General features: G+C 36.1%; 1 protein-coding gene across 1 annotated transcript in view; it reads left to right on the forward strand.

Moving 5' to 3' along the window:
• LOC108303802 (olfactory receptor 13C9) overlaps positions 1-16715 on the forward strand; it is a 97078-nt gene extending 80363 nt beyond the window's left edge. The window contains exons 2-3 of the mRNA XM_017527731.2: positions 10770-10933; positions 15473-16715. Of these exons, the coding sequence (XP_017383220.1) occupies positions 15490-16446 (957 nt within the window). The 5' untranslated portion in view covers positions 10770-10933; positions 15473-15489 and the 3' untranslated portion in view covers positions 16447-16715. The remainder of the gene's footprint in view (positions 1-10769; positions 10934-15472) is intronic.
• Positions 16716-27092: the final 10377 nt, after the last annotated feature.

The raw sequence follows: 27092 nt of genomic DNA on the forward strand, positions 1-27092 counted from the left end.
TCTACAATAAATGTAGTGCTAGCTTAAGAAATGAAACAACGGCTGGGCGCAATGGCTCACACCTGTAATCTCAGCACTCTGGGATGCCAAGGCGTGTGGATCACTTGAGGTCAGGAGTCCAAGACCAGACTGGCCAACATGGTGAAACCTCGTCTCTACTAAAAAATACAAAAAAGTAGCCGGGTGTGGTGGTGGGCACCTGTAATCTCAGCTACTCTGGAGGCTGACAAAGGAGAATTGTTTGAACCCACTAGGCGGAGGTTGCAGTGAGCCGGGATTGCACCACAGCACTCCAGCCTGGGCGACAGCGTGAGACTCTATCTCAAAAAAGAAAATAAGAAAAATAAGAAATGACATAACTTCTTTCTGGAGATATTTCAGGAAGACAGGAGGGGAAGAGAGAAATTGTTATAAAATTTAAGAATACTTGTTTTTCCTGCTACCTGTGCTGACATTCCTCTGAAGAAGTATTAGAATTTTGCTTCTGATTTTTTGAAAATGGAGACAGTTTTTCGTATATGCAGCAAATGAATTTCCTCCTAAAGAAACATTACTCCACAGTGTTTTAGCATGTGCTCTAAAAAATACCACCCAATATTTGCAATTACTTTAAAATTTGTTCTTAAAATTTGGGTATGAGTCTGTAGTACAGTACTGGGGCAAACATACAGAAGAGGAATAGTGATGATATCTTAGACAACATTACTATGTAGTAAGAACTCACTAGCCACCCAGGGTAAAATTTTTATGGAGAGAAAATATTCAGAATAAAGTTATTTACTGTTTCTGAATCAGAGAGAAAGAATTAGTGCTCTTTAAGGGAGGTTTAGTCATGGACAATAATATCAACTGATTATCAGAGAATAATGTATACTGATATGCTTTTTTTTTTTGTCTTATTCAGCTCAATGACCATTGCAGTATATTTTATTCAGTCTTTTTTTTCTCCTAGTTTCTCCTATATTAAAAGATTATCTGAGGCTGGATGCAGTGGCTCATGCCTATAATCTCACCACAGCCTGGGCTATGTGGTAAAACCCCCCCCTCTACTAAAAAAAAAAACTGGGCATGGTGGTGCATGGTTGTAATCCCAGCTACTTGGGAGGCTAAGGTGGGAGGATCACTTGAGCCTAGGAGGTGGAGGCTGCATCGAGCCAAGATTGCACCACTGCACTCGAGAGTGGGTGACAGAGAGGAGACCATGTCTCAAAAAAAAAAAAAAAAAAGATTATCTAGTATTATACCAAAAGTGTTTGGAATTGTGGTTGGGGGGATCAAATAATACATAAAGTTGATTTCCTTTAGTTTGAATACTTGGAGTTTTATTTTTACTGTTCTTTTAAAATATTCATTCATTCAGCAGTTAATTGCTGCCTACTATTTTAAATTAATATGGCATTGGATTTCATGAAGAGAACAGTGAGCCATGGTCCTGCCACTGAGAAGATTTCAGAAGCTAACAATGGTTACAGCATAAAAGAAAAACCATTGTAGTAGAATTGTAGTAGAAGTAAAGGTTTGGGGCAGCACAGAGCAGGGTATAAATGTTAGGTTGGTGCAAAAGTAATTACTGTTGTTTTTCTTTTTGAGATGGAGTCTAGCTCTTTTGATAGGCTGGAGTGCAGTGGTATGATGTCGGCTCACTGCAACCTCCGTTTCCCAGGGTCAAGCGATTCTCCTGCCTCAGCCTCTCGAGTAGCTGGGACTACAGGTGTGCGCCACCATGCCCAGCTAATTTTTGTATTTTTGGTAGACACTAGGTTTCAGCATATTGGCCAGGATAGTCTCAATCTCTTGACCTTGTGATCCGCCTGCCCCAGCCTCCCAAAGTGCTGGGATTACAGGTGTGAGCCACTGCACCCGATCTGTTTTTGCTATTTGAATGCAGGTATTGGAAGGCTTTGCAGAGGATATGACACTTTGCCCATCTCTCCTGAGGTTTTACCGGAGAAGGAGAAATGTGATAATGCAGAGGAAGTAACATGTACTGTTGTGGTTAGGTGTGAAAGAACATGAAGTCGTTGTGTAAATACACGGAGAATGGAACACAGAATGTGAAAAGGGGATTGAGGCAATGTGTGCATGGAAAGAAAAGGGTGAAATATGTATCTAGAAATGTAGGCTGGGGCCAGATAAGGGTAAAATAACAAAGGAGCATAAACAAGTAAATATATAAAAGGTATTCCAAAGAGGGCTGACAAATGTGTTTTATTTGTTAAGGAGTTACATTGTCTTTTCTTGAAAAGGCTTAAAGTATTTTTTGTCTTATTGCTATCACTTTACATGAACTTCTTACACCACTTGTCTCTATATTTTTATGAGGTCACAGTCATTTTCTTAAACAGAAATATTAGATTATTAATGTTGAAACTTCTTTCTAATGCTGAAATTTTGTTTCTATACGTAGTCGTCATTTCTTTTGTTCTATTTATATTTAAAACTCTTGCCTCAAAATATGTGAGCTAATTTTGTACATGAACTCAGAGATGTCAGTTTCTCATCATCTTTCCAGCACCAGAGTCTACTCATACTGATCAGATTTTTCATAGCCCCAAGCACCTCCATATTCCTCAGGCTACAGATGATAAGATTGAGCATGAGCATTACTACCCCACAGAACAGGTCGACCAGCTTCTCTGAAGTAGTGCCTTTAGATGTTGCCTTCATGTACATGAAAAGGATAGTCCCATGAAACACAATCACCACTGCTATGTGGGCCAAACAGGTAGAAGAAGCCTTTTTCTTTCCTTCAATTGAATTGATTTCAGTACAGCATGGATGGTAAAAATATAAAGAACTGAATATAAAGCACTGAAGTGGTAGTAATAAATTAAATGAAAGGTTTACTTTAGCCAATATTATTGTATTCTCATTCAAGGAAATACCTGACAGGCCAGATTCATTAACTATAATATTTTATAAAGATGATTAATGATGTTTTCCACAAAACTGTATTCATATGTGACTGTTAGTACCTCTTGTGCCAGTCTGTTGAGAAATCCTAATTCATAAGAGACAGCGGATATGAAAACACAGCACACTTTATTTATTTATTTAAGATAGAGTTTCACTCTTGTTGCCCAGACTGGAGTGCAGTGGTGCGATCTTAGCTCATTGCAACCTCCACCTCCCGGGTTCAAGAGATTCTCCTGCCTCAGCCTCCCAGGTAGCTGGGATTAAAGGCATCCACAACTGCACCTGGCTAATGTTTTATATTTTTAGTAGAGATAGAGTTTCATCATGTTGGCCAAGTGGTCTTGAACTCCTGACCTCAAGTGATCCACCTGCCTTGGCCTCTCAAAATGCTGGGATTACAGGTGTGAGCCACCAAGCCCGGCCAAAGCACCTTATTTATGATGAGCAGATATCTCAGGAATTTGCTGATGACCACACAGCTATCATATGCCATCACTACTAGGAGCACACTTTCCACAGACCCCATGGAATAGAAGATGGACATTTGTATAATACATCTGTGAAAGAGAGTTTTTCCCCCCTCTGATAGGAAGTTTATCAGCGTTGAGGGAGCAAAAAAGGATGTAAGCCAGATATCTAGGAAGGAAGGATTCCACGGAATCAATATAGGTGAGAAACCAGGAGTGTTGGGATGATCTAGATTCTGTTCCCCAAGAGGGTCACTAGATACACCACTAAGCATGTGACAAAAAGGAGTTTTTGTCAACTTATGATTACTCGGGTGGACTTATGAGAATCAACTCAAACTCCGTTGTTCAATTAGTCCTTTCCATTTGCTTTTTCATACCTGCAGTATGAAAAATCCAGAAAAGGACACAGCATGTGAGTTAAACGAATGGCCCTATATTATGTAAAGTAAGAGGTCATAGAAGTTGGAGTTCCAACAGCTATGCTAGTACGAGCTGGAGTAGTGGTAACAGGAATGCGATTAGCTTCAGTGGATTCCTCTTTTAGCTCATAAAGTATTTGGTATGTCCTTATGCATGACCTACGTTGTCCTATGTATTCCACTTCCTGAGATTGATGCATTAGGTCTGAGGAAGGGAAGAACTATTTGCATTTTTAACAAGTGTCGGTTATTGTGGATACAATTGATCCATAAACTCCACTTTGAAAAATTAGCATCAGAGAGAGCAAACTTTAATCAACAGACTTATTTATTTGAGTTTATACCATACAAACCATTAACACTACCATTGGTTTAGGGTTTTATGGTTTACAAATATGATCACACACATTACTAATTTTATCATCACTGTAATTCTCTGAGGGAAATAAAATCTTGAAAGATGAAATTTATATAAAATTATAGTGTGAGTGAGCTGCTATTTAAATCTGAGTTTTCTGATTTTAAATCCCATGTAATTTTTAAAACTATATTTCATTGGGTGGGAATCAGACATCTTTTTAATAATGCTCTGCAGGTGATTCTAATGTGCAACTGGGGAAGAATGTAACTGATTTAGTCAATGTGCTTCTCAAACTTTAATATTCCCAGGAGTCACCTGGGGAATCTTTGTAAAAGATTCTGATTCAGTGGGTCTGACATGGGTTTTGAGATCTGCATTTATTAACATGTTCCCAGGTGAGGTTGATGCTGCTCATCTACAGAACACATGTGAGTAGCAAGGTATCTCTGACCATCTCTCTTTAATACCTTAGAGAGCACCTGGGTGCTTTAACTGTGTACAGGATAGTAATTAGACAGCTGATGTGAAACGGTATTCGGGTGAGACTTGGAGATAAGACTTCTGTATAGTTTATTGCAAATAATTTTGGGTTCTTGATATTTTAGAAATAAAAGCAACCAAATTTCACACAGGAGAGTCAGCCTTTTATATCTGTACATATGAAAGTCTTTTTCTTCTACTTGTTAAATTTATTGTTAGGACCAGCATTTTCCTAAAGAAGGAATTTTGAATCAGCTTAAGCATCTTTGTTGTGAACCAAAGAGCCTAAAGAAAATGATTTTAACTTAAAAAAATTAATGGGTAACTATCAGCAGGTGACCTTCTTGTTTGTAGTAAATGCATCACAGTGCATCATTTTAAAAACAGCTCTGCATCTTCACAGTATTCTACCTCAGCTGCAAAATATATCCCTAGACAAATAAATTAATTGTCCCAATAGACAAGTATACTTAGTATTAATACTTAGTATGTTCAAACAATGGTTTTGGTTATGGTATAGGATTTGCCTTATAATAGTCATTTGCCAATGACTATTATGTTATGCTTCTCCTTAATGAAATAATATTCAACATAGAAGAGAATTTCTAATCCTATTGGCTTTGCAAAGGAGGACTGACATATAATTCAAGCTTCCCTAAACTATGCAAGCCTCTAAATAGAGCAGGAAAAGGTGGATAGGCCAAGATACACTCCTATTTGGTACTATTTATTATTAGAATTTGATTGGCTAAAGGCATACACTCTCAGCTGGACAGTAAAATTCTGATAGGGACTTTGAACAAACATCAGTAGTCTGTGGTTCCTACTGAACCTGTTTCAGGGAAGGTATGAATTAAGTGAAAAGCCATTCCTTTTCTTTTAAATTCTCCAGAATGTTTATTCCTATTTGAAAGTTGCTTTCAGAAAATATTTATTTTATGTTGAGAATAAGGTAGTACATTTGTCTTATTCAGCCCAGTGACCTCTGCAGTATAGTTTATTCAATCATTTATTTTTTCCTCCTGGTTTCCTCCTCAAGATGGTTGTTCCCAAATAATTTTACTTGCAAGTATCCCTATGGAATCCACCCATCTCTTTTGATTAGTATTTTTTTTAAGATAATAGCATAGAGGCCATTATTTGTATTTCTCTTGTAATGCTAGTGTAACTTTTCAAAAAAGCAGTTGATAGATTCCAAGTGTTTGATCATTGAAAAAGCACTGTTGGGCCGGGTGTGGTGGCTTACATCTATAATCCCAGCATTTTGGGAGGCCAAGGAGGGCAGATCATAAGGTCAAAGAGATCGAGACCATACTGGCCAATGTGGTGAAACCCTGTCTCTAGTAAAAATACGAAAATTAGCTGGGTGTGGTGGCACATGCCTGTGGTTCTAGCTACTTGGGAGGCTGAGGCAGGAGAATCGCTTGAACGTGGGAGGCGGAGGTTGCAGTGAGCCTAGATTGCACCACTGAACTCCAGCCTGGTGACAGGGCGAGACTCCGTCTCAATAAATAAATAAATAGAACTGTGTTTCAATACTTTGTGCTAGAGACTTCTGGCATTTATGTTTTCTTCTTTAAGGTGAAGTCTTATAATCTGTTTGGGTAAAGATAATGAAAATTTAGGACTATAAGGAGTCCCTAATAAATTATTTTTATAGGACTTGGAGGATTGGATAATTTTGTTATGATTTTTATACTTGTCTATTGTGATGAAAGGGAAATATAAAATCATCATAGTATTTTTATTTAATGGAATATTTGTAACAAATGATAGTTTTGAAGAATTTATATTAATATAAACATATGTTAATATAGTTAAAAGAAAAACAAAAACAGTATTTAGCATTGTTTGCAAAACCAAATCCTAAAGCAAGAAAACTTACTCAGAATAAAGGCTGAAAAGAGATATTAAAAAAATTAATCTTAGTATCTTTACTGAAATTTCTAAGTTTCTAAAATAAATACGGATACATATGAATAAAAGAAAAATGTAATTCAAAAAAAAGAATGGAAGCAGGTACATAATTATATTAGAAAGGCTCAGTAAAAATCATCAAATCTTAATTTAAATAGGCAATTTCTGGAGATCACACATAGAGGCTGAGCTGCACTGCATGCTCATTAGGATGTTTTTCACATCCTAAGTTATATCAGAAGAAATAACTGTACTTTTAAAAATTTTCTGATGGAGGGACTTTTTAATAGATCATTCAATTTTATAGAAGTATTATCTGTATCCTAGGTTTAATGAAATAGGTTAAAAAATAGTAACTAAAAATTTTGCCAAACAAAGTAAGTGAACAATCTCATTAACTTGAAACTGTTCTGATATGACTGATTTGGAGGCTTTACTTAAGTAATGCTAGATATTGAATTTACAGGTTCAACTTGGCAAGAATGAGGAGGGAAAAAATGAGTAGAGAGCCTTCCGAGAACTTACCTTTTTATTTCTTGAAAAGAAGTAGGCCGGGCGTGGTGGTTCATGCCTGTAATTCTAGCACTTTTTGGGGCCAAGATGGGTGGGTCACAAGGTCAAGAGATTGAGGCCATCCTGGTCAACATGGTGAAACTCCATCTCTCCTAAAAAAACAAAAAGTAGCTGGGCCTGGTGGTGTGCACTTGTAGTCCTAGCTACTTGGTAGGCTGAGGCAGGAGAATTGCTTGAACCTGGGAGGCAGAGGTTGTAGTGAGCCGAGATCACACCTGGCAACAAAGTGAGACTTTGTCTCAATATAAAAAAAGTACATAGTTATGAAACAAAGCACAGAATTCCAAAACCACTTTGTTCTTAGGAGGGAAGCTATATTAGCCTGTTTTCATGCTGCTGATAAAGACATACCTGAGTCTGGGAAGGAAAAGAGGTTTAATTGTACTTACAGTTCCTCGTGGCTGGGGATGCCTCAGAATCGTGGTGGGAGGCAAAAGGCACTTCTTACATGGTGGTGGCAGGATTAAATGAGGAAGAAGTGAAAGCAGAAACCTTTGATAAACCCATCAGATCTCATGGACTTATTCACTATCATGAGAATAGCATAGGAAAGACCAGCCCCCATGATTCAATTACCTCCCCCACGTTACTCCTACAACACGTGGGAATACTGGGAGATACAATTGAAGTTGAGATTTGGGTGGGGACACAGCCAAACCATATAATACCACCCTGGCCCCTCCAAATCTCATGTCCTCACATTTCAAAACCAATCATGCCTTCCCAACACTTGCCTAAAGTCTTAACTCATTTCAGCATTAAGCCAAAAGTCCACAGTCCAAAGTCTCATCCCCGTCAAGGAAGTCTCTTTCGCCCATGAGCCAGTAAAATCAAAAGCAAGCTAGTCACTTCCTAGATAGAATGGGGGTACAGGTTTTGGGTAAACACAACCATTCCAAATTGGAGAAATTGGACAAAACAAGGGGTTACAGGGCCCATGCAAGTCTGAAATCCAGCAGGGCAGTCAAATTCTAAAGCTCCAAAATGATCTCCTTTGACTCCAGATCTCACATCCAGGTCACACTGATGCAAGAGGTGCATTCCCACGATCTTGGGCAACTCTGCCCCTGTGGCTTTGCAGGGTACAGCCTTTCTCCTGGCTCCTTTCGCAGACTGGTATTGAGTGTCTGCGGCTTTTCCAGGTGCATAGTGCAAACTGTCAGTGGATCTACCGTTCTGGGGCCTGGAGAACAGTGGCCCTCTTCTCACAGCTCCACTCTGCAGTGTCCCAGTAGGGACTCTGTGTGGGGGTTCTGACACCACATATCTCTTTTGCACTGCCCTAGCAGAGGTTCTCCACGAGGGCCCCGCCCCTGCAGCAAATTTCTACCTGAGCATCCAGGTGTTTCCATACATTTTCTGAAATCTAGGTGGCGGTTTCCAAACTCCAATTCTTGATTTCTGTGCACTTGCAGGCTCAACACCATGAGGGAGCTGCCAAGGCTTGTGGCTTCCACTCTCGGAAGTCATGGCCTGATCTCTACATTGGCCCTTTTTAGCCACCGCTGGAGCAGCTGGCATGCAGAACACCAAGTCCCTAGGCTGCACCCAACAGGGGGTCCCTGGCCCTGGCCCACAGAACCATTTTCTTCTAGGCCTCTCACCTGTGATGGGGGGGGCTGTTGTGAAAACCTCTGACATGCCCTAGAGACAATTTCCCCATTGTCTTAAGGATTAATATTTGGCTCCTTGTTACTTATGCAAAATTCAGCAGCCAGCTTGAATTTCTCCTCAGAAAATAGTTTTTTCTTTTCTATCACATTGTCAGCCTGCAAAGTTTCCAAACTTATGCTTTGCTTCCCTTATAAGACTGAATGCCTTTAATAGCACCCAAGCCACTTAGTGAGTGCCTTGCTGCTTAGACAGTTCTTCTGCCAAATAACCTAAATCATCTCTCTCAAGTTCAAAGTTCCACAAATCTCTAGGGCAGGGGCAAAATGCCACCAGTCCCTTTGCGAAAACATGACAAGAGTCACCTTTGCTCCAGCTCCCAACAAGTTCCTCATTTCTGTCTAAGACCACCTCAGATTGGACCTTATTGTCCATATCGCTATCAACATTTTGGGCAAAGCCATTCAACAAGTCTGTATCCTGTTTTCTTCTGAGCCCTCCAAACTGTTCCACCCTTTGCTTGAAACCCAGTTCCGAAGTTGCTTCCACATTTTCGGAGATCTTTTCAGCAACGCCCCACTCTACTGGTATCAATTTACTGTATTAGTCCATTTTCCCGCTGCTAATAAAAACATAACTGAGAGTGCAAAGCAAAAGAGGTTTAATTGGACTTACAGTTCCACATGGCTAGGAAGGCTTCAGAATCCTGGTGTGAGGAGAAAGGCACTTCTTACATGGTGGCAGCAAGCGAAAATGAGGAAGAAGCAAAAGCAGAAACCCCTGATAAACCCATCAGATCTCATGAGACTTATTCACTATCATAAGAATAGCATGCAAAAGACTGGCCTCTATGATTCAATTACCTCCCAGTGGGTCCCTCCCACAATATTGGAATTCTGGTAGTTACAATTCAAGTTGAGATTTGGGTGGGGACACAGCCAAACTATATCAAAAGCTTAGCCACATGGTGACATATCAGAACTTAAGAGGATGGCCAGAAAGCAATTCCTTGTGAGCTGGGATGGCTTTCCTAACACCTTCTCTCATGGTAAATTAGGTAAGACTTTTATGCCAATAAATATGGGGAATAGATATTTCTGTTTAGGTAAATTTTTTGGAAATTCCTACAGCATGGAGTGAGAAGAAGTTACAAATTAGCTTCTGGAATTACAGTAAAAAAAGTTGAATAGCTTAATAGCTTCTACATTTTAATTGTATGATTTAAAAATTTCTGAATTTGTGAATTTCAAAATGCCACCCACATTTGCAATAACATGTAAATTATAAATTTCAGAGAAAAATACAATTATTTCTAGATTAGTTGTACATTAAACTTGCTTTTTCTTTACTTACTAATTTAACAAAAACAAATTAAATGACATAATATCTATAAAACCTTTGTAATGATGCCTGGAAATTTATATTCTGTGTTACTATTGTTAATATCCAAGACTTAATGTAGCCTGAGTTCTTTCTGCTGTACTCCATACAAGACAACATGATAGGATGAACAAAGGTCTGGACCAAGTCATTAGAATGTATTTGGAGAAAGGATCTCAGCAGTATATAGTAGCAGATTGAAAATGGTATAAGACATGTCTTCAAGGCTTCTGATTGATTATGTAAAGTACAATAATGGGTCTCATATAATTAAGTCTTTAGGGCATTGTTCTTGAAACTTCTAAAAATTTTGAATATATTTTGCCTGGAGCAATTTAAAGTTATGGCTTAGAAATTTGCAGAAGTCCCTGAGAGCAGGAAATATTTAAATTGCCTCCCTGAGCCTAAGGAAGATTCTTCAGAGAATTTCCTGGGTCATCTCAATGGGACAATGTTTCCACATGGGCTTCAGGGACAAATGAAATGTGCCATATTCACAAATTGAACTGCCCAATATTTTGTTCTCCTCTTACATTTGAACAAGCAGAACCAAAGTACCCTCCCTTTGTAAATGTATCTGATGTAATGTATGGAGTTTTGAAACAATTTAGAAATAACACCTTTGTTATCAATATTTTACAGATAATTTAACCTGTGCCATTATGGCTTCCAAGCAGTGACCCCCTTCTTCAGAAATCCATCAGCTTCACAGAAAATTTTGCTGGACAGCCTAAAAGTAGAAGATCAAGGCAAACTATTCTGCTGTGCATTGCAACCTAGGAAATGAGCCAACATTCCATTTAGAGGTAATTGCTGAAGGCATATTACTAACACAAATCTAAGGGTGGGTGTCAGCCTTATGAAATGAATTGAAATAAGCCATGTGTTTTGAAAATGTGATATTTCTTATTAGAGAAAGTATACAGGAAATAGTTTCAAAAATCCAAGAGGATTGTTTCAGATATAATCAGAAAATTGAAAAAAAAAGAAAAAATATTACCAACAAAGTAAGTAATTTTAACATTCAAAACAGATGATGTTTAGATCTATAGTTTTTTTCAACAGTCCTACTGCAGAATATGTTTATAATTTCTAACTGGAAATAAAGTTATATAACTATATAAATAACAGTATATAATATAGCTCTGTGGTCCTCACTTTATTACAAGCACACGTGTATGCATCTAACAATGTCATCTTTCTTCTGCTGCTCAATAGGCAGCCGATCTTTACTCTTGATCCAGAATACAGAGCAGTCTGTTATCACCAAAGTTCTGTTTCTGTGGCCACTTAAATCACAGCACCAATTCAGGTTTATTTTGTTCAGTTTAGCAAATGTCCGTCCAGTAGTAATCATGAGTAGACAATATTCTAGCATAGCCCCTGTCCCACAGCCTCTAACTAGGTGTACTATTTGAAACCCAAACATTTTATTACTTGTTCTTGAATATATCTTTGAATTTGTGAAAATATAAATAAAGAGGAGCAATGAGTCTTTAGCTAGTAGGAAGAATTTTGACTTTTTATGCTTGCATGAGTATTTTGGAGATGTTTGAATATTTTTAATGTTTTTTGTTGCTGGCAATGCATTTGTATGATGACTTTAGATCTAATACTTGTGAGATATACAAGCACACATTTACATTTTAGATGAATGAACTGAAATAGCCTCTATTTAAATATGTCACCCTGTATGTCCCTTGTTTTAAACTGCAGTGGACTTTTGTTATAGTGGTATAACACTATTCCCTGCAAAGTGAGTACACATTGGTATAATGCACATCTATCTCATATCATGGATGTGGTAAAAAGAAAATAGTAGGTTGAGTTAGATGAAAAGAGACTTGATACCTGAGAAAGTCTGATTAATGAAATTCCAAAGATACTTGTGCAGCGGTTGATACTAGGGACAGAGATATAAAAGAACTTGATTGAGAGAAGAACAAGTCAACAGAAGAAAAGAAGAAACTAAAGTAGTGCTTACTACATGCTATGTACTTTACATGCATTGCCTATTTATTCTCCCAAGAATCCCATTATAAGCCTGTTAAGACCCCCATGTTGTAGATGAGATTCAGAGAAGTTATACATTGCCCATGGTCATAGCTAGTAACTGGTCAAGATAGGATTTAAGCGCATGTTCCCTCTATTAGGCAAAGTGGACTTGACACAATAATAGCTGCATCATGGCAGTGGTTAGAAGAATGTTTCTTACCATGAAATTGCTTTTCAGTCATCATTTACCAGGGAATTGGAATTGAGGTGGCTTTACTTATAACATAGCATTAAGAAAGTGAATCTGGGATTTAGATAAAAAAGGATGTATTTCTAGGGTATAAAAAATTCCAAAGTGTAAAAAGTGGAGTTGATGGAAATCAGGGCAAAATAGGATGAAAGGAGAAATACCCTTATAATGGCCAAAGGCAGATCTGGTTAGTTAGAAGTTGGTTGAAATAAGTTCAAAGGACTCAATTTAGACCTTAAACTTGTACCAAGTTTTGTGAATAAGGAAAAATGGCCTATGTGTTAAGTGCCTGGTTTGTTTTCAGAAATTACTTTTTGTTTTGTGAACCAACTGGGGCATTTTCAATGGCGTCTGCATCGATGGACAAGGATACTACTGGAAATTTGTTTGTGTAGAGGGGTGGTGGAGTTGGAGGAAAGGACTGTTACAGAGGAAAAATGAAAAGAGATGGCTTGAGACTTTCGGAGGCAAGGTTTTTGGAAGCAAAACCCACCATTTCCGTTCCCAAGGAATGGCTATTTTCCAGTGGATATTTTTCATTTTTTATTATACTTTAAGTTCTGGGGTACATGTGCAGAATGTGCAGGTTTGTTACAAAGATAAACATGTGCCATGGTGGTTTGCTGCATCCATCACCCCGTCATCTACATTAGATATATCTCCTAATGGTATCCCTCCCCATCCCCCCATCCCCTACAATCCCTCCCCTAGCTTCCCACCCCGCCAACAGGCCCCAGTGTATGATGTTCCCCTCCCTGTGTCCATGTTTTCTCATTGTTCAATACCCACTTATGAGTGAGAACATGCAATGTTTGGCTTTCTGTTCTTGTGTCAGTCTTCTGAGAATGATGGTTTCCAGCTTTATCCATATCCCTGCAAAGGACATGCACTCATCCTTTTCATGGCTGCATAGTATTCCATGGTGTATATGTGCCATATTTTCTTTAACCAGTCTATCAATGATGGGCATTTGGGTTGGTTCCAAGTCTTTGCTATTGTGAACAGTGCTGCAATAAACATATTTTTCTGCAGTATCACCTAAATGAGATGTGCTGTTAGATGTCTCTTTAGTCATAGGCTTTCCTTGCATCATGTTCAATTTGGACTTAGGCAGCAACCAATTAAAATGGCTACTGAAAGCTGTTTGCATTAGCGAATGAGAAGACAGATCAGCTACTGGGAGACAATATATGCAAATCACATGAAAAATAACTTATATCCAGAATATATTAAAAAAAAACTCTCAAAACTCAATAACAAGAAAAAGGAAACCTCAATTAAAAATGAGCAATAGAACCAGCATGGTGGTGCATACCTGTAGTTCTGTATTCTGGTTAAGTTGGTGGTTATATGAATCTACAGTCTCAGCTACTTAGGAGGCTGAGGTGGGGGAATGACTTGAGGCCAGGAATTTGGGGACAGGCTGGGCGAAATAGCGAGACCCCCATTTGTTAAAAAATGGGGCAAAAGATACGAACAGATACTTTACTAAAGAATGGAAAAAATAATATAGAAAGATGTTCAACATTATTAGTCATCAAGGAAATGTAAAATAAATCATTATTAAATGTGACTATATAACCATCAGAATGGATAAAAAATTACTGACAATATTAAGTGATGGCATGGGAAGCAAGCGGAGTTCTCATACATTGCTAGTTGAAATGCAAAACTGGTACAACCACTCTAGAAAAGTGTTTGGCAGCTTCTTATACATGTAAACATGCTTATTATCTCATTCCTGGTTATTTATTCTAAAAACATGAAAGCTTATGGTCATATAAAAATTGGGGCAGAAATACTTATAGTAGCTCTGTTCATAATTGCCAAAAACTGGAAACAATCCAAATGTCCTTCAAAAGGTGAACAGATAGGCAAAATGCAGTAATCTAGCCAAAAGAATACTATTTAGCAATAACAACTTGAATGGATCTCAGAGGCTTTATGCTAAGTGAAAGAAGCCCAACTCCAGTGGCGCATATGACTCTATTTACATGACATTCTGGTAAAGGTGAAACTATAGGAATAGAAAATATCAGTGGTTACCAGGATGTATGGATAGGTGGCAGAGGTGACTAAGAAAAGGATATTACAAGTAATTATTTTAAGCTAATAGAAGAGATCTGTGTTCTGGTTGTGGTGGTTATATGAATCTATACATGTTTTAAAATTCATAGAACCATACACTAAAAGGTAAAGAGTCAGTTTATGATATGACATCTAACTGTATGATAATTTAAAGAAGCAAACAAAAAATTTCCACCCCTAATCAAAGAAAAAGGTGTTTGCCCTTTAACACGAAGATTTTGGATTATTGGGCTTTACATGAATAGGACATATTTTCTGGATAATCAGGAATGCAGTAATCACTGGTTGGGTTCATTTCTGATGATTCTCCCCCCAGATTGACACACTTCGTTCAGTGTTGGAATACACATGGATTATTGTTGAGTTCTCCTGACCTGGGAGTGAGGTTTTAAAGTAAATTACCAAATCTCTTATACAATATACTCTGTATTGCTTTTATAATTCATTGAAAAGCCTCAGGCAAGTTGGGACACAAGCAGGTAGTCTTGGAGCCTAGGCTGTGCTATACATTAGTTATATGACTTTAGGCTGAACTCTCTCACTTTAGGTTTTCTAATCTTTCAAATGATAATGTGGAGTTTAAATGAAGTAACATGTAAAAAAAATCACAAATTTTCTGGCCCAGAATGAGTGATCAATATCATAGCTTCCCCTGATATTTCTCTTTCTGCATTGTTTATTTCTTTCATTCTCTTTCCCTATGTTCCTTTCTCCTCTTCCCTATTTTTTCTCTTTCTTCAATACTTTTATTAGGTTCATGGCAAATTTTTATATGAGTGCATTGGTATACATGGATTTGGAATAAATTATATTATATAAATAATATAATGTATTACATATAATAAATTAAATGTAAATAATTTTAATGTAAATTTTGATATAATTTATTTCATGTAAATAAATTACATTAATAATTTTTTATAAATAAAATTTTAATTTACATTAAAATTATTTACCTTTAATTTATTTCATGTAAATAAATTATATTAAATTTTTTTTTGACTTTTTACAGGTAAAAGAGACAGTAAAATGAAATGGGAAAACCAAACCATTCTGGTGGAATTTTTTCTGAAGGGACTTTCTGGTTACCCGAGGCTTGAGTTACTCTTTTTTGTGCTCATCTTCATAATGTATGCGGTCATCCTTCTGGGCAATGCTACTCTCATTTTAATCAACATCTTGGACCCTCACCTTCACACCCCTATGTACTTCTTTCTGGGGAACCTTTCCTTCTTGGACATCTGCTACACCACCACCTCTATTCCCTCCACGCTGGGGAGCTTCCTTTCAGAAAGAAAGACCATTTCCTTTTCTGGCTGTGCAGTGCAGATGTTCCTTGGCTTGGCCATGGGGACAACAGAGTGTGTGCTCCTGGGCGTGATGGCCTTTGACTGCTATGTGGCTATCTGCAACCCTCTGAGATATCCCATCATCATGAGCAAGGATGCCTATGTATCCATGGCAGCTGGGTCCTGGATCATAGGAGCTGTCAACTCGGCAGTACAAACAGTGTTTGTGGTACAGTTGCCTTTCTGCAGGAATAACATCATCAATCATTTCTCCTGTGAAATTCTAGCTGTCATGAAACTGGCCTGTGCTGACATCTCAGGCAATGAGTTCATCATGCTCGTGGCCACAATATTGTTCACATTGATGCCACTGCTCTTGATTGTTATCTCTTACTCATTAATCATTTCTAGCATCCTCGAGATTCGCTCCTCTGAGGGGAGAAGGAAAGCTTTCTCCACCTGCTCAGCTCATCTGACTGTGGTCATAATATTCTATGGGACCATCCTGTTCATGTACATGAAGCCCAAGTCTAAAGGGACACTTAATTCAGATGACTTGGATGCTACTGACAAAATTATATCCATGTTCTATGGGGTGATGGCTCCCATGATGAATCCTTTAATCTACAGTCTTAGAAACAAGGATGTGAAGGAGGCAGTAAAACACCTACTGAACAGAAGGTTCTTTAGCAAGTGAGTGCAAAATGTACTGGAGTATGAACACATTTGATATTGTTGAAACTGCGGAATTACAGAATTTTGGATACTTTTACTGTTTTTTTGCATTTTCATATATTATGTTAAAATAATGAGATATAGCACAAAATTATTGTATGTTCATTGTAGAGAATTTTCAAGATACAGGGCAATAGGATGAAGAAGACAGAGGGGTTACCTATTATTCTACTAGTGGAAAATGGCCCCTTTTCAACATTTTCAACAGGATCTTTCATATCATGTTTTTTTTTTTTTTTTTTTTTTTTTTTTTTTTTTTTTTTTTTTTTTTTTTTTTTTTTTTTTTTTTTTTTTTTTTTTTTTTTTTTTTTTTTTNTTTTTTGCTGTATTGGAATTGGGTGCTATGTGTCTTTTTATGTTCACCTTTTTATATAACATTATTTCATAGGCAACATTTCACTGAATCTTTCAAAATAAATAAAGCCCTCTGTTGTAGATAAAGCAAAACAGAAAAAACTCCAACATACTGCACTCACATTTTCCAGTGGCAAGCCTTGTGTTATGGCTTCACATTAATCTTCAGACCCTGTTGAGTTATTAAATACTATTTTCTTCTTCTGTATTTAAATGCTTTTCTGCAAAGCTGAGTATTTGGGACTATCAAGGCAGTAGATAAACAGAGTTTAAAAGTAGGGCCTATGCAATCAATCAGGATATCTTGGTTTATCTTCTTTCTTTGCTTTAACTTATATGTTTGCTTTAGCATAAAGAACATTTTACAAAATTAAAAATGGGTTTGAAAGTCAGTCTACTGGTCCAGATAATAACATGGACTAATTTTGGGTTGAATGGAGTGTCATATCAATGCCCATTTAGAGATGCCAGATTTCTTTGCTATCCCAAGGGAATTCCAATACTTTTCCAAATCTTAGAAGAATGGCCAAGCTCTTAATATTTAGTAAGAATACTAGTCATGTCTTGTCCCTGTTACTAACCAGCTTGATTTGAAGAAGAAGAAGATTGGGGAATGTCAGACATTATCTTGCTTTTCCTTGGTTTTTACGTCCACTTTTTATTCTATATGAAGAACATTTGAAATCTACAGCTCAAGGTGAATGACAAAGTGTGTTCAGGAGTGAACCACATTCTAGGAAATCAGTTTGGTTGAATCAATTTTTATGAATGGATCCGTGAATTTAAAGCATATTAGGCATACACATATTTTACATAGACTAATAAAAATTACCTGCTTGTGGGATCTTTGGGTTTAGTCACTCATTTAATCTTCCCAAATTCAGTTTTTAATTTTAGTGGAAGGAATATTAAACAGTCACAAATTATATTTAAATATATCCATCATAGTTGTTTACAGATTAAATCTGATGGCAAGAGTTGAGATCATTGATAATTAAATTTACACCCTGACAAAATAGGCTATGAGAGTCTATTAGTCCCATATACCAGTTCATTGTACTTTTTTCACCCACTAAGAATTCCAGGTAGGTAGAAAACCCTGGAAGCCAGGCATTTTATGTTTGACCTGCAGGCAGGCTGTCTTGAATGCTCAAATGCTTAGTTTGTTTTCTTTCACAGCTTAAATCCAGCCACTTTCAAAATTTCTCTGGGATGACTGATGTAGCTCCATAGTCTTTTATCAGATTTATACATTTTTGATAGAAAATTAAAGCAAGAAGAAATTTTAAAACACATATTTCTCCTCACAGGAGAATATTAGGAGAGTTTTTCTCTCACAGGGTTGTAGAATCAAGGTCTGAAGAAAATAAAGGCATGTCACTTGTCTTTATATATTTATGTGTTCACATTTGCTGGGCAAAATACACAATCATTATAATACTGACATCAGGCTTTATTTTACTACTTGAGCCTCTAGAGGAGTTTTCATTCAGAAAATGTATTTTAAAAGCTTATGGAGGATGATTTTGTTGTTAGCAACCTGCTTTTTCTAAATTTGGAAGCAAAGTAAGATAAATATATCTGATATACCAGGCATGTATCTGTGTGTGCGTGTGTGTGTGGCTGTGTAGTGTGTATATGTGCAGTGTGTTCGTGTTCCTGGTGATTTTTCTACTAGGTAGCAAAATCTACCAAGGTAAGTATTTCTCTATATTCTTAGCCTCTCTACTCCTGTTGCACTCGATTTAGAACATGACATGTATAATATGATTCCATATACATTTTAAATCCATGAATAGGAAAATTATATAAAAGGAGGTGCAGCAGGATAGAAGCATGTACTTTTATATTGCACTGAAGTCCTCAAACAGGTTCATGATTGGGATTTAAGAACAGAGATACAGCAAAAAAGGCAAAATTACATTTCGTTTAATCCAACAAATTATTTCATCATTTTCATATATTTTTATGCCTGCCGAATTTTCAAATATTCTAAATTTCACATTATGTCAACTTTTTATTGCCCCAGGGACTTCTAAAATGGGCACTTAAAAATGTAGCAATGTATTGGGCATCAGCTAATTCACATACAGTATCTCTCTAAAATCCTGTAATATGGCAATAGTGTCACTATCTCATGATGAGGCCACAAAGCTTAGGGAAGTTAACATATCTTCCCCAAACCTCAAAGCATGCAAGTTAAAGACAAGCATACACACCTGGCTGTTCTTTCTTGAGTTATTCTTTTATTGCAGCATGTTTACTTTTCCAGGTTGCTAGTTATGACATCTAACACCAGTACTTCTTGGAAGCATATCTAAAGTGATCAAAGAGATATTACCTGCTTCTCAACTTCCAAAGCAAGTATACTAAATGTCTGGAAAATTACTTACAAAATAAAATTAATTCCTCATAAAAAAACCTTGACACCATCACAGGTTGTGTCAAAAAATGATGCTTAATCACAATTGATAGGAATTAAACATTAAATTAGGGGAAGACCTGACATTAATTGAGATATGAGAAGGGGAGGAATTTGACATTAGCTCTAATATTTCAGAAAATAGTATAAAAATAGATTTTTTTGCTTTAGTAAAGATAACACTGTACAAAACAGGGGCTTCTAATTTATGGTATGCAAGTAACATTTTATCTTTGAAATTGTGAAATATATTTTATGCTGTTTTTGGATGACAACTAGCTTTATTTATATATCTAAAATTCCAAATGGAATGTTTGCATATTGTAAAATAGTCAAATACTACAAAATGTGCAAAGTAGAAATTAAAATATAAAATAGGATACAGTTTTATATGCATTGTATATAATTTATAAATAAATTATGTATACTATATATAGTGAACATATATAAATATACTTCCAGAGTTTGTATATATTTAATACATATTTGAAACCACTATGTACTCATTTTTCTACCTTTGGCTTTTTCATTCAAAACATACTGCACTTTTCCAAGATGTTTATGTATGTATTGTGTGTGTTTATATATATATATATATATATATAACTTTTTTTGTGAGAATGCTTAATATTTCACTGTGTGGATATAGCAAAGTATATGATCACTTTAGAGGGACATTTAGAGCAGTTTCTCATATTTTTATATTACATACAATGATGCTATCATATTTATCAGAAAAATAATTTATTCTTGTATACTGATTTTCTTACTAGCCACATTTGATCTCTTATCTTCTTGGCTAGATCTGTAATTAAATCTCTTTGAGAAAGAATACTATGATATGAAATAAATTTAATATTTTTTCTTTTCCAATATTTATACTTATTTTTTGACAAGTTGTCTTGACCTGCTTTTTCACTATAAGGTAATAATGGTTATGATGAACACCTTTATTTTCTACTGATAGGTGAAAATGATTCTGGTATTTTAAAATAATAGCTATTGGTTTAAATTAAATATGTTTTATATAAAACAACATATTTCCAGAAATAAATAAGTAATTATATTAAAAATTTTTTCATATTCATACAGTGAAATTTTTAAGTAGGTTTTGGCTTTGACAATACTTACTATAATGAATCCATTCTTTAAGAGCTATAGATTCTGACAATATTTAAAAATTTTGGTTCCACATTTAAAAGTATAATTTCACTTTTAACCATAGATAAAACAATGAGGCAGAAAATCAACATAGATATGAAAGACTCAAAAAACACTAAAACCAAGTTGACCTACTAGACACCTACACAATATTCCTTATGTACTTCTCATGTACATAAGGAATATTCTCCAGACAGACCAAATGCTAGACCATGAAAGAAGCCTCAATATTTTGAAAAAGATTAAAATAATGCAAAATGTGTTCCCTGAACAAAATAGAATTCAATTAGCAACGATAGAAGAAACTTTGGTAAATTCACAAATATGTAAAAATTAAACCACAGAGTCTTAAGTAATGAATGAATCAAAGAAAAACATTAAAATATAAATATTGAGATAAATAACAAAAGAAATACACATATCAAGATTGTATTTTACAACAAATTATGAGATATGGCTAAGGTAGTACTTAAGAGGACAATTTATAGATATGAATACCTGAATTAGTAAAGAAGAAAAGTTTCAAATCAATAACTTAAACTTCCACATTAAAAAAAAAAAAAACTAGAAAAGGCAGAGCAAATGAATCCCAACTGCACATAAGGAAGGAAATAATAAAGATTAAAGCGGAAATAAATGTGAGACAATAGAAAAACAATAGAGAAAATTAAAGAAATAAAAAGTTGGTTCCATGAAAAGGTCTACAAAATTAATAAAACTTTAGCTAGAAGATAAACAGAGAAAATACTCAAATTATAAAAATCAGAAATGACAGAAGGAATATCAATATAGGCCTTACAGAATTAAAAAAGGATTATAAAATAGTATCAACAACTGAAAATTAAATAACTTGGAGGAGATGAAAATGTTCCTAAAAAGACATGCACTATTGAAATTGACTCCAGAAGAAATAGAAAAATCAGAATAGACTTGTAACAAGTAAAAATATTGGATTAACAATGTATAAAATTCCCACAAAGAAAAGTGCAGACCCAGATTTCTTCACTGATAAATTCTACTGAATGTTTAAAGAAGAATTAATATAAATTCTTCACAAAATCTTCCAAAAAGTAGAAAAAGAGAAAACACTCTTGAACTCAACTCACTCCATGAGGCTAGTAACAAGTTTTGATATTAAGATAGATAACAAAACCAGACAATCACAAAAAAACCCAGAACTGCATATGAGTATATCAGCTGAATAGATATACAAAAATCATCTATTTGCAGATAACAAAATTTTGCACATAGAAAATTTTAAGAAACTAATTACAGACTCTAAGGACTAATTCCCAAGTTCAGCAAAGTTGCAGAAAATATGATCTACAAAATTACATCTCTATACACTCAATAACAATTCAAAAATAAATTTAAAAAAACAATTTCATTAATAACAGCATCAAAAACAATACAATACTTAGAAATAAATTTGAGAAAATAAGCATAAGAGTTATATGCTGAGACCTAATTTAAAATGGTAAAATATTCCATGTTTATGGGTTGAAAGACAATATTATTAAGATGACATTATTCTGCAGTTGATCTACTGTCAATCTCGATCAGAATCCCAACTGCTTTTTTTTTTTTGCAGAAATTGTCAAGCAGATATTAAAGTTCACATGGAGATTTAATGGACCCAGATTAGCCAAAAACATATTGAAAAAGAATAAATTTTGAGGTTTTATACTTGCCAACACTACAGTAATCATGACGGTGTGACAGTGACATTAAGACAGACACATAATGAAATAGAATTGGGAGTCTAGAAGTAAACTCCTATATTTATGATCAATTGATTTTTGAGAAGAGTGCGAAGAGTGTCAAATTCAGTTTACAACAAATGCTGTTCCACATGCCAAAAAGTGAAGTTGGGCCCTTACCTCTTATCATATGCAAAAATTCAAAAGAATCAAATAGAAATTTTAGAAATGAAAAATACAATAACTGAAATAAAATGAAATAACTGAAATAAAAATGTCAATGGATAAGCTCAATAGTAGGGAAGAAGGTTTAGAGGAAAGAAACAGTGAAGCAGAAGACAGAACAGAAATTACCCAATCTGAATATAGAGAGAAAACTGACATAAAAATATAAAAATATTCCAGGTGAACCTGGCTCAATTAAACTAACCCTTAAAAAAGCCAGAGAGATGAGAAGTGGGAGTCTTTTGCTGCCTTTGAAGAAATAAGCTTCCAGGTTGTGTAGGGCCATGTGAGTGATGTTTCAGGGTGGCTCCTAGAAGCTGAACATAACTCTTGGCTAATAGCCTGCAAAAAAAAAAAATGGGAATTTTAGTTTTACAATAAGAAACTACATTCTTCCAACAATTTAAGTAAGTAGAAGAAAACCTCAAGCTCCAGGTGAGAACACAGTATGACCATCACCTTAATTTCAGCCTTGTAAGACCCTGATCAGAGGACCCTTCTACTGTGTACCTGAACTTCTGATCCTTGAAAGTTTTGTGATAATGTATTTGTATTGCTTTAAGCCACTAAATTTCTCATAATTTATTATATGACAATAGAAAAACTATAATAGTCATCATTATGAATTTCTAACAATGGTTTAATCATTAAAAACATTAACTTTAGTAGTATTGACAAAGAACTGTAGCTTGCATTAAATGTTGAAACACTGAAAAATACTCAAATGATATTAACATTTTGATCTCTTCGCAAATTAGCACACTACACAGTGTTTCAAAATTGCTGATGTAAAGATTTATTTTGCTTTCAAAACATATTTCTTAAAACTTTGTTATTAAGATTTGTATACAGTATACTACAAATATAAACGTATTACTATTTAATTTACATTTAAGGAGTTGTAACAACAGCACCTTGTTATCCGCAGACAGGGTTGTGGCAGTAACTACCCGTGGCCCTTACACATGACAACAACTACCTATGTGTCAGTTTCCCCCTCTTGCCTTTGACTTGATGTCAGTGGATTTTTTCAAACCACTGTTGATTGTTAAACTTAATTACTCAACAGAGAATTATAACCCTTTTTAGTTTATCTAATTCCTCAATTAATTTTTCTTGAGATTTGCAATTTGGAAGACAAATTTCCTAAGGATGCTGGGAAACAGTTTCTGCACAGGAGTGCTCCCATACTATCATCTAATATTTTTCTTTTCTGCTTAAACCATCTGGAATGTTTGCTGTTGTTTGTAACTTAGAGCCCTGGCTGACACCCAGGGCATAAAGCCCTCCTTGCTTTGGTCCCTGTTTAATCCTCCACCAACCCTCACTGTTTATTTCGATTTATGCCCCTGTGATGCTGAGTTATTTTTATTTGTTTGCCTTCATCATGCCATTTCCTGTTTTACACCATTGATGTTATTGTTTACTTTTCCTGGAACGTTTTTCCTGACATTAGTTTCCTCTTAAATTATTGGTCACAATTTAAGAGTCAGTTCAGGTACCACCTTTCCTGGAAATTATTTCTTGATTCTGAGTTACTTGTCATTTATGCTTCTGATACAGGAGAGGGGCAGGGAAGTGCTGGCAGGAGAAGGGTGGGGTCCCTGGTGAGGGCTCCACCCCCTGACCTGTGTCCACGGACCTAGGTGAGGACAGGCACTCATGTTTTTGCGCCCAAATGTTGCATTTTAGAAGACCACCCTGGCCCACCATGCTGCCATCCTGTGCCTTTAAACCCCGAGACCCTAGGGGTCACAGACACAAGTGGCTGGACGTTGACAGGAACACATGGGTGGAAGGGCACGCAGACAGGCACCAGCAGACCCCGGCAGGCCATCAACCAGTGGAATGACATGGAATTTGGCCAAGGTGGTTGGAGGAGAGCCCAGCCGCTGTGCAGCTGACTCCAGGGGATGACCACCTTCCCACTCCATCCCTCTTCTGGCCTCCCCATCCATCTGCTGAGAGCCACTTCCACTCAATTACCTTGCACTCATTCTCCAAGCCCACGTGTGATCTAATTTTTCCAGTACACTAAGGCACTAGCCCAGGATACGGAAAGCCCTCTGTCCTTGTGAAAAGGCAGAGGGTCTAAGTAAGCCAGTTAACTCAAGCCACCTGTGGACGGCAACACTGAAAAAGTGCATTGTAACACACGCCTACTGGGGCCTCAGGAGCGGTAAGCATTCACCCCTAGACACTGCTGTGGGGTCTGACCCACAACCTGCCCACCCGCATACTCTCCCTAGAGGTCTGAGCAGCGAAGGACCAAAGAAGCAAGCCGCACTCCCATCGTAGGCTCTGCCAGGGGGATAAGGGAATTTTTCGTGTTTCACTTCTATAGCACACTAAGTCATCATTTTAATCTCAGCTTTCTATTGAAATCAACTGATTACATGAATATTTACATGAATATTTTTCTTACTAACTACAGGATTCTTGAAGGTGAGGACTGTGTCTGAGACATTTTTATATTCACAGTTATTCTTTATATAAGTTTCATAGAGTAGGTGTAGAATACATTTCATAAAACAAGTGATTTAAAAATGTAAAATACCCAATAGGGAAATGAATAGAGGACATGAGTGCACAACTCACATAAAAGAAAATAAAGATTTTTAAGACACAAAAAGGTAAAGAGTAAATACGTATAGAGATTAAAATGCCATTTAAAGCAATAAGGAGATACCATTTTAAGTCCTTTAGCTTAGATTGAAAATCTAAACAATTGACAACATCCAGTGTTGATAAGAGGAAGATAAAATTGGCAACACTATAACCCTGGTGGGAACATAAATTAATATTATCCTTTTAGATTCGTAAAAATCTTCATTGATTTCGACCCATTCATTTCACTTTTAGAATTCTATTCTAAAAAATAATTTGAACTTATTTGATAAAAGTAAATTTTAAAAATAAAGAAGAGAAAAAATCATTCAGAAGTGTTCAGACTTAAGATGCTTCAGTTTACTCTCAGGAGAGGAAGGCGAATTCTTTTAGCCTATGTTATTGCATTGTTTTATGATTAGGATCAGCCTCCTTTCTGAACTGTGGTTTTTGCCAGGCTATTTAATTATAGTTTATTTTTGGCTTTGTTTTTTACACCTTTATATACTGCTTGAGGATATCTTTTCTTTCCTTGCCTTCTCTTACCTTCTCTTTCTCTCCCTCCCTTCCTTCCTGTTTTACTCCCTCTCCTCCTTCCTTTGCCCTTTCCCATTCCTACATCCTTCTTGTAACACCATTAGAATCAATGAAAATATATCAGTGTCAAAGAGTATACTAATAAATTCATCGTTACATGAAAATATCATAAATTGAAAATTCATTTTGTATACCTAACGTACCAAACATCACAGCTTAGCCTGGCCCATTTTAAATGTGCTCAGAAGGCTTATATTAGGTGGGCAGAATCATGCAACACAAAGCCTATTTTATATTAAAGTGTTGAATAGCCCAAGTAATTTATTGAATACTGTGCTGAAAGTGAAGAATAGAATGGTTGTGTGGGTTTTTGAAGCACAGTTTCTATTGAATGCATATTATTTCACACCATCTGTAATTACATGTTTATTCAGAGTCAACTTTTGCTATAAATTAATCCATAAAGTGAATGGAAAATTTATGTGTACAGAAAACATCAATTATACTTCCAAAATGATGTGTGTGTGAAGGTCGCAGGGGAGTGAAAGAGACAGACAGAAGAGCTCCCTTCTGATTTTGTGTATGAAATAGAGTAATAGGCCTCCCATAATTAGGTCTTCAGGGCTTTATTTCTGAAGTTTCATAAGTTTTATACACCTTTCATCTTGGAGGCAATTTAAAGCTGTGCACAGAGGTTTAGAAGAGTCCTTAAGAGCAGAATATTTAAATAGTTTCTTAAATCCTGAGGCGAATCTTTAGGAATTTGTGGGTCTCCACAATGGGATGGTATTTCAGCATGCACTTCAGAGGCAAATTCAATTTTCCCTCTTCCTAAAATTTATTGCCAAATATTAATTTTCTTTCTATTTTTAAACCAGAGGAATCTGATGATACTTTTTCTGAACTGGAGAAATTTCATGACACTTTATCCTAGTAATCACGTCCGTAACACCATGTTTCTATAAACGTCAACTAGTCAATAAATTTCTCCGACGAAGTGATTACTCACTGGTGGTTGCCTTTTTGGAGATTCAGCTACTAATGAGTGGCTCTGATGACTGGCTGCAAGTAGGAAAGCAAGACAAAATTGTCTGTTGCTGTTACAGCCTATAAAGAGAGGCAACCTCTGGTTTGGAGGTAAGTTATTGCAAAAACAGGAACAGTGTTTCAACTAAGCGAGCCTTGGACTGAACAACCGTTCAGTTTAAATCAGTTTGAAAATGAGATTTTTTGTTTTTCTAGTTGGAGAGTGGGACTTTGAGTATTGGAAATGGAATTTAAGTGCCGATTCATCGGGATATAGTACGAACAAAATAAAAGCCTTGAGACCAACAGAGCAGTCTACATGCAAAGGCAATTGAACAAACACTGAATTTGCCCAGCACTTATGAATAACTTTTCTTCAGCGTGCAGGTTTTTTATCATATTACAAAGTATTTGGACACTGTGTCATCTATTTAGCTAATTAAAGCTCACTACATAGTAAACAACAGATTATGTGTTTTTTAGTATGGAATTCATATTAAACAAATCCTTGACTGTGATTCCCTAGCAGAAACTCAGGTCCATTTGGTTCAGTTGCTCATGAACCAGTTGAACTGT

This window comes from Cebus imitator, unplaced genomic scaffold (assembly GCF_001604975.1).
Source record: "Cebus imitator isolate Cc_AM_T3 unplaced genomic scaffold, Cebus_imitator-1.0 Scaffold51, whole genome shotgun sequence".
Classification (NCBI taxonomy): domain Eukaryota; kingdom Metazoa; phylum Chordata; class Mammalia; order Primates; family Cebidae; genus Cebus; species Cebus imitator.